At 38.7% G+C, this 9,200-nt stretch overlaps 1 protein-coding gene across 1 annotated transcript; it reads right to left on the bottom strand.

Annotated features, from left to right (window-relative positions):
* Positions 1-6,136: 6,136 nt before the first annotated feature.
* LOC145107135 (uncharacterized) lies at positions 6,137-8,118 on the bottom strand. The gene is made up of 4 exons (XM_079043998.1): positions 7,618-8,118; positions 7,056-7,525; positions 6,598-6,985; positions 6,137-6,520 (listed from the first exon to the last, which is right to left on the bottom strand). The coding sequence occupies exons 1-4, from the start codon at positions 8,116-8,118 to the stop codon at positions 6,137-6,139; spliced, it is 1,743 nt and encodes a 580-aa protein (XP_078900124.1).
* Positions 8,119-9,200: the final 1,082 nt, after the last annotated feature.

The following is a 9,200-nucleotide window of genomic DNA, read 5'->3' as shown; positions in this document are numbered from 1 at the left end:
ATCAAGATGGCTCTTCGTTTCGAGAACAAAGAATATGTTCTTGAAAAGGAGCTCAAAGAGCTTGATGAGAATGAAGCTACTCCTGAAGATCTTGCTGCCTACAAGAAACATTACGATGATGCTACCAAAGTGGCATGCATCATGGTGGCAACTATGTCCCCAGAACTGCAGAGGTACTATGAGGACTACTGGCCTTTCGAGATGAACAAGGACCTTATGGAAAAGTACCATAAGCGAGCTCGTCAAGAAAAGTTCGAAGTAGTCAAGTCACTCATGGCTTGCAAGATGAAAGATGGGGAGTCGGTTGTGTCACATGTGTAAAGAATGCAACGCTACATAGAGCGTTTGGTCAAGCTCAATATTCACTTTGATGAGGAATTGGCCATTGACATGGTCTTGAACTCACTTCCTGAATGTTATGGTCAGTTTATTCTAACTTACCATTTGAACAATACTGAGCAGACCTTGGCCCAATTGCACAACTTGTTACAGACAGCTGAGGCAGGGATGAAGGGTAAAAGTATACCCTCCACACCTGCTAGTGCCCCTGTTTTGGCTATTGGACAGGGAAAGGGGAAAAAGAGGAAAGGTCCTCCCAAGCAAAACTGGAAGAGCAAGGCTCAAGCTGGGTCATCTAGTAATGGCCCAAAGGCTAAGCCCAATGGTTCCACTCCCCATGTTTCTGATCCAAAAGAGGCAGTTTGCTTTTACTGCAACCAAAAGGGGCATTGGAAGAGATCTTGCCCACAATATCTGCAAGATATCAAGGATGGCAAAGTGAAGCCATCTTCGGCAGGTATTTACACTATTTCTGCTAATAACTCATTATCTTCTCGTTCATGGGTCCTTGATACAGGATGTGGTTTTCATATCTGTTCTGATTTGCAGGGTCTAAAGGAAAGTGAGGAGATAGAGCGAGGAAGGATAAACCTGATCATGGGAAACAGAAAGTCTTCACCAGTAACCAAGATCAGAGTTTATCAGCTTCTGCTTAGTAATGATGTTAGATTAGATTTAATAAATTGTTGCTATTCGTCTGAGATGACGAGAAACATTATTTCATTTCATGCATTGTTCAGACAAGGTTTTACATATTCTTTTAATGATTTGAATGGTTCAATTTCTGTTTATAAGAATGGTGTTTTTATGTTTGAAGCTTTGCCTTGTAACGGTGTGTATGAAACAGTGACTTGTGTTGATAGCCTAGGAAATAGTGTACTTAATATTGACTTGTCTAATAGTGTAGACAAGGCATGCTTGTGGCATTGTCGTCTTGGACACATTAACAAGAAACGCATAGCCCAACTCCAAAAGGATGGAGTGTTGGAATCATTTGACCTAAAGTCAGATGATATGTGTGAATCTTGTCTTTTGGGAAAGATGACAAAATCACCATTCACAGGGTCTTGTGAAAGAGGTGAAGGTCTGTTGGATCTCATACACACAGATGTGTGTGGGCCCTTCAGATCAACTACAAGAGATGCTAATCGATTCTATGTGACTTTCACTGACGATTATAGCAGATATGGATATATCTACTTGATCAAGCATAAGTCAGAAACTTTTGAAAAGTTCAAAGAGTTTAAACATGAAGTCGAAAATCAATTGGGCAGAAAGATAAAGATACTTAGATCCGATAGAGGCGGGGAGTATCTTAGTATCGAGTTTAACGACTATCTGAAAGAATGTGGGATAGTCTCACAATTGACTCCTCCTAGGACACCACAGTTAAATGGTGTAGCTGAGAGGCGCAATCGAACCTTGTTAGACATGGTTCGTTCTATGATGAGTCGGGCTTCGCTTCCTATTCACTTCTGGGGGTATGCCTTAGAGACAGCCGCCCACATCCTCAATCTTGTCCCTACAAAGAAGGTTGCCAAAACACCTCACGAAATGTGGACAGGGAAAGTTCCCTCGTTAGCACATATTAAAGTCTGGGGTTGTGAAGCTTTCGTAAGACGAGAGACTCACGACAAGCTAGCAGCTAGAAGTGAGAAATGTGTTTTCATTGGTTACCCAAAGCAGTCTTTTGGATATTTGTTCTACAGGCCTAGTGAAAACGTGGTCTTTGTAGCACGAAGAGGAGTCTTTCTTGAAAGAGAGCTCATATTCAAAGAGGACAGTGGGAGCACTATTGACCTTGAAGAAATTCAAGATTCAGCCAATGAAGGAACCTTAGATGACACTAGCACTCAACCAGAGGAAACAGTTCCTGTTGAACCAATCGATAACTCATTACCTCTTAGAAGATCCACTAGGGTGAGTGTGCCACCTGAGTTGTATGGTTTCCATATTACTTCAGATGGTGACACATTCATAAGTGACAGAACACTGGTAAACTTAGATGAACCAGTCACTTATAAGGAAGCAATGGAAGGTCCAGAGGCTTCCAAGTGGAAAGAGGCAATGGACAGCGAGATTAAGTCCATGTATGACAACCAAGTTTGGAATTTGGTTGATAGTGCACCAGGTCGTAAGACAGTTGGGTGCAAATGGATCTTCAAGAAGAAGACAGACATGGATGGAAATGTGCACACATTCAAGGCTCGACTGGTTGCAAAAGGTTTCACTCAAACCCCAGGGGTTGACTATGATGAAACCTTCTCGCCAGTGGCTAAGATTAAATCTATTAGGATATTGCTCGCCATAGCTGCCTTTCATGATTATGAAATCTGGCAGATGGATGTCAAAACTGCTTTCCTTAATGGGAAGTTGGCTGAAGATGTTTACATGAGTCAGCCAGAGGGTTTTGTTGATGCAAAGTTCCCTAATAGAGTGTGCAAGCTTGAGAAATCCATTTATGGATTGAAACAAGCATCTCGCAGTTGGAATCTTTGCTTCCATGAGAAAGTCAAAGAATTTGGTTTCTCTAGAAGTGAAGATGAGTTCTGTGTGTATATCAAAGCTAGTGGGAGTATAGTAACTTTTCTGGTGTTGTATGTCGATGACATATTACTCATTGGTAACGACGTTCCAACCTTGAAAGAAGTTAAGTCTTGGCTTGGAAAGTGTTTTGCCATGAAAGACCTTGGAGAAGCTGCCTATATTCTTGGGATTAGAATATTGAGAGATAGAAAGAAGAGACTAATTGGACTTAGTCAGAGCACATACTTGGATAAGGTACTAAAGAGGTTTAGTATGGAAAATTCCAAGAAGGGAGAGCTACCTATCCAGAGCAATACCAAATTGAGTAAGACTCAATGCCCAAGTACAGATGTTGAAATAGATGACATGAGTCGTGTACCTTATGCTTCCGCTGTCGGATCGATCATGTACGCTATGACATGTACTCGCCCTGATGTGGCATTTGCTTTGAGCATGGTCAGTCGCTATCAGGGAAACCCAGGTAGAGCTCATTGGATAGCAGTTAAGAATATACTCAAGTATTTGCGAAGGACAAAGGACTGGGTCCTTGTGCTTGGTGGCAGTGATACTTTGAGAGTAGATGGTTACAGTGATGCCAGCTTTCAGACGGATAGAGATAACTTCCGTTCTCAGTCGGGCTGGGTGTTTTTACTGAATGGAGGAGCAGTTACTTGGAAGAGTTCCAAGCAAAATACGGTGGCTGATTCTACTTGTGAATCAGAGTACATAGCAGCAAGTGAAGCGTCGAAAGAAGCAGCTTGGTTGAGGAACTTCATCGGGGATCTCGGAGTTGTTCCAACCATCCAGGAGCCTATGGAACTTTTCTGCGATAATGAAGGAGCGGTTGCCTTGACAAAGGAACCGAGAGATCATGGTAAGACCAGACATATCGACAGAAAGTACCATTTCATCAGACATAGAGTAGAAGAAGGCCATCTTATAGTAAAGAGGGTGTCATCTGAAGATAACCCAGCAGATCCTCTCACAAAGGGTCTGAGTAGGGCTAAGCATATTCAGCATGCTCGGAGCATAGGACTGAAAGATGATATTAGTTTTAGTAGTTAGATTAGTTTTTGAAACTTGTAACAAAGTAAATGTAATTGACTTTTGGTGATTAAATAATAAAGTATTATTTATAAGTTTGGCTACTACCTTTTGTCAATTGTTTATTATTGTGTTTCATTTTTGCATGTTTTACTTCCTGAATAATGAGATTATTCAAACTCCACAGTCGCTCGTACTCTTGGAAGTAAGTAGTGAATTATGACTGTCATGAATTGGATTGCAGATTGTCTAAGGATAGACATGGCAATAGAATTGCTGCAACGTTCATGAGTACTCAGAAATTGAGATTTGAGTATTGGATAAACCCTCGCTCAGAGTATTACTTCATGGAATTCATCACGAGTAATACTGAGACGATAATATCTTATAATCTTGAAACGAAGATATATGAGTTGTAATTTACAAGTCGGTTGTGCATTGGTGATACGAAAACGCATCAGTAACTTGGTGTTATAAAACGTATTGTCATGCATAATTTGATGAGTAAAAGATACAAGCATATGAGTCAACGTTTATTCGTTCCTTTTGCCCTAACAGGAAAAGCGATATCTGTGGGCCCCTCGATGATTTGGTGTTGACTTATGTGCTGGGCCCAGCCAGGACTAAATTGATGTGTTCGATTAGAAGTCCTACATCATCACAAATCAGGAATCGGGAAACATAGATTCTGGACAAACAGATTGATTACATTCCATGTCTTTTGTCTGGGGATATCAAGCAGAACGAAGGGTTATATGATCACTTATCTTAGGACACGTAACTGACTGGGTCAGAGTTCGGCAGCAGCTTTTTGGAAGCTACAATTTGCTGGTCAAATTTAGAAGGCATACTAGCAATTATAGTTACAGACTTATCCAAGTGGGAGACTGTTGGATTAGGTGTCTAAGCCCATAACTATAATTGGTATGTACTTGAATTGATAGCAGCACAGTCCTTTTGGGTTGCCCTCAACCTAGCAACTGGACAAGGAAATTATGAAAGGAGAGATATTAATAAATATATAAATGATTTATTAATATGTTAATGGATTAATATATTAATTAGAAATCATTATGTTTAATTAATTGTTAGCCAGAAATTAATCAGAATTGATTTTGGGGTTAAAAGAATTAATTATAAGGTGCAGGGACTAGTTTGCAATTATCTAATAGTTGAGTGGAAGGCTCTAGAACCCCCTTGGAAGAGGGTGGACGAAATCTTTAGGGGAAACCCTAATAATTTCGTCCATAGGGGCTTGGATAAGGCCCTTGGGTTTGCTTAGGCCCTAAGCAAAGGATAACTAGGGTTTCCCTTAAACCCTAGATCCATCAGCTATATAAGGAGCCTCCTGGTTCATGTTTTTGGTACTCTTTCTTTTGAAGAAACCCTAAGGCCGAGATTTTGCATACTCCCTCTCCCCTCTCTCTTCTACTTTCCTTCTTGCTAGTTTGGGTGTGATTCCATTAGAGGCATTACACTTGTGGTGCTAAAGCTTCCAAGAAGATCAAGATCAAGATCAAGGGAATATCAATTGTTTGCTATAACAATTGAAAGGTATGTAAACCCTAAACCCTAGTTTAATATTTTCGAAAATAGCCTCTCTCCTCTAGGGTTCTTGTTTTGCAATTCAAAGTTGTATGTTCAATAGTTAAAACATAGATCCAAAGTAGGTTGCATGTGAACTTAGGAATTGTTTCTAGTTTATTTGTTGTACCTAAAACCCATCAAAGATTGTTTAGTTGTTAGTTGGATTGTATTCTTTGGAATAATTGTTTACAAGTTGTAATGGTTTGTTGTTGTTAGTTTCCTTTTAATGTAAAGTACTCTATTATCCATGTATCTTTATTTTAGTTTAATCATAAAACAATGGGTAAGTTAGATGGGATCCCATGTTAGATTCGTAGTTTATTTGTTGATAGTGATATTGGAAATAGCTTCAACTAGAATAAATGGGACCATATGCATTTTCTCTTAAACTAATGTCAAGAATGGACCCCAATACCATGCACGTCCATAACTATAACACAAAATCATAACCACATTCAAACCATTAACATTACAAACGGTTGTACATAACACCAAACATCCAAACTTATTTCGCAACATCACAAATACATAACACCAAACATCCACACTTAATCTCAAACATGACAATTGGATCCTAAATAACAAGTACATAACACCAAACATCCACACTTAATCCGAAACAGACATTGAAATTTAATACCTATTCAAGTTCCATTGGCTTGTCACTAGTGTTGCCTTCCCCATTTTTACCCTCAACCTGTCTAGCAAGTTTTTTCTTGATTATTCTTTTAGACTTCTTTATTTTCTTGATAATTACCTTCTTACCCCTACCTCCTTTCTCATCTTTACCATCCATTGCCTTCTTACTAGTTCTTCCTTTCCCATCATCACCATTATTGCCCTTATTACCCATAGTTCCTTGCTCATCTGTAACATCAATTGCCTTCTTACCACTGCTTCCTTCCCCATCATTACCATTACTGCCCTTATTACCCCTAGTTCCTTGCTCATCTGTAACATCCATTGCCTTCTTACCACTACTTCCTTCCCCATCATTTCCATCTGCTCTCTTCCTTTTCTTTACCTTGAGTTTTGTTGGTTTTTCAGCTTGAGAATATGTAACCGTGTTATGTCCTACTTGCTTGCATACACTACACATACTTTTTTCCCAACCTTTGACACAGTATGTCTTGCACCCCTTTCACTTGCATCCTTTCTTCTATTCACTTTTGGTCTACCTTGCATTTTTCTCTTCAATGGTGGCAAAGGCGCAATGAATTTAGTAGATGACCACATGTTGCTACCATTCATCCCACACATTGGATACTTGTAGGTGTTCTTATAAATTGCTCCATAATACATTGGATCCACATAATTACCAACATCACTATTAAGGTATGAGATAGTTGCAACTGAATGCACACATCCATACCCATTTAGTTGCCACACTCTACACGAACAAGTCTTCTTATCTATATCCACAACATAAGACTCTGCCAAATTTCTTGTTTCAAACTGGTTTAAACCAGTTGGTAAAACCTGCCTATACCTGTTTCAATTGTATACAAGTTAGTATATAGTGTAATTAATCAATTAAAATTCAAACAGAAAGGTAATACCTTTGAGCTCTTTTCAACTGATTCAGTAGGATTATAATAACTGGACATGGTTTATAATCAGGCCATGAACAACCTTTGATGGTCAGATTGAATTGCCTCTCCATAACATACAACCTAATTTCTTCTAACATTGTGATTATTGGTTTTTTTCTTACATCTCTAATGACATTGTTAAAACTTTCAGATAATTCATTTTCAACTGCATCACACATCATCCCCTCTTGAAAGAAAGCTCTACACCATGATTTTGGGTTCTTTTCCATAAGGTAATCAAATGCTGTAGGATTAAGTAGTTGTATTTCCTTCATGACTGCATTGAATAAAGGCTCAGTTGATGCCTTGCATGCCTTCCAAAACATCCTCTCATAATGTATACTGCTGAATCTTTTCCTAAAGTTGGCAACAATATGCCTTGCACGCTGTCTGTGTTCAGTAGTAGGCGATACTTCCTTCACAACCTCCAATATCCCCTACACAATTTAAATTTATTTGTTAAGAAAATATAAATTCATTAAGAAAAAACATTAAGTTGTCTAGTAATACCAAAACCATTTTCGAATACCTTATGTTGATCTGACATCAGGGTAATACGAAAACCATTTTCCATTTCTAGATCATCTTTAAGATTCTCCAAAAACCATTTCCAATTTTCTTTGTTTTCCACACAAACAATTGCCCATGCTATTGGGAAAATATGATTATTAGAATCTCTTCCTACGACACATATCAACTCTCCACTACATAACCCCTTTAAGAAACAACCATCCAGGTTTATTACTCTTCTACAACTGCCTTTCCAACCTTGTTTCAGCCCCTCAAAACATATATAAAACTTACTAAAATATGTCTTCCCATCAGGCATACTGTTGACATCCATTTTGACAGTTGATCCTGGATTGGATATTCTTATCTCCTCACCATATGACCAAAGCTTGGCATAATGCTCAACTAGTGTGCCTTCAATTAGTTCAATTGCATATTTCTTTGCTCTTCTGCACTGTCCCATACTCACATCAATTCCAAATTTTTGTTTCACTTCTTCCTTGAGTAGCCTAACACTCATTTTTTGTTTTTGTAGGAATTATGTTGTGAAATGGCTACCAATCCATGCATAGTTTACAATTGACCCTATTTTAAAATTTCTTGCACAATTATGCTCATCTATAAGAGACTTAATCTAGAAAGAATTTTCTTCACTCATCCATGAAGCCCACAATCTAAACTTGCATTGCCCTGAACAACATTAAACTAAAAGCCTCCTACTATCATTTTTTTGTAGCACAATTGATACCTTTTAGCAACAACATAATTACACAACATATGTTTTAACTGTTTAGGACTTTCAAATCTCATTCCTAACACAGGTTTTTGCTTTTTCCAATGAACATTTTCATTAAAAGTTGTTACCTCCTCATGAATTGGCTCGTTTTCATCCATTTTATCATATGTATCCTCATGAGATGGATCCTCATGAGGTGGAGTGTCTGGATTTGGCTGCTCCTTAGGGCAGAGCTTGCTCAAAAATGCATCATTCAAGGTATTGTTCATTAGAATGCAATCTCCATCTTCAATGTTATCGTCCAGATTACCTTGCACTTGCACTTCATCTAGGTCAACGCCTCCTTCTGTGTCAACATGCAACTCTTCTATTACTTCACTTACACCAGAAAACTTGTCCTCGAGGGTGCATACTTCAGCCATCTCATCAAAAATCCATTGATGAAAATTAACACCAACATGATCCATGTACACATAAATTACACAACCACAATCATACCATACTTCTATCAACTCCTGGTAGTCTTTCTCAGTTGCTATTATCCTCAATCCATCAGGGAAATCAACATCGGGCATGCAAAAGTACACATCAACGCATGTCTCGTTTGCGAATCTTTGAATGAACAATAGAAATCCGTTTTTGTCCATTCCAGCAATCCACATCCTCAAACCTTTGCTCCACTCCATCTGAGTAACTGATCACTGGATACCTCGTAAACAAACCAACAAAATAAAGATCGATCTTCATGTAGACGGTCGTAGCAAGAATCCAAGGAGACTTTTTTTCGATGAACAGTAGAAGAAAAGATAAGAAAGGGGCAAATGAAACCGAGTAAAGAAGATTATTTCTTGTAGAGGAAGGGTTGG

Source organism: Lactuca virosa, chromosome 4 (assembly GCF_052849685.1).
Source record: "Lactuca virosa cultivar CGN04683 chromosome 4, Lactuca_virosa_CGN04683_v6, whole genome shotgun sequence".
Taxonomy (NCBI): domain Eukaryota; kingdom Viridiplantae; phylum Streptophyta; class Magnoliopsida; order Asterales; family Asteraceae; genus Lactuca; species Lactuca virosa.
The sequence above is the reverse complement of the archived record's forward strand: the minus strand, read 5'-3'. Positions and strand labels throughout refer to the sequence as shown.

What these genes read in the sequence shown, in the direction of transcription:
- LOC145107135 (XM_079043998.1), bottom strand. Translation starts at nt 8,118, where the DNA reads ATGAGTGTTAGGCTACTCAAGGAAGAAGTGAAACAAAAATTTGGAATT. An exon ending in TGATGTCAGATCAACATAAG is followed by an intron (nt 7,526 to 7,617) that starts GTATTCGAAAAT and finishes TAAATTGTGTAG; the next exon opens with GGGATATTGGAGGTTGTGAA. An exon ending in TGTCAAAGGTTGGGAAAAAA is followed by an intron (nt 6,521 to 6,597) that starts GTATGTGTAGTG and finishes ACAAAACTCAAG; the next exon opens with GTAAAGAAAAGGAAGAGAGC.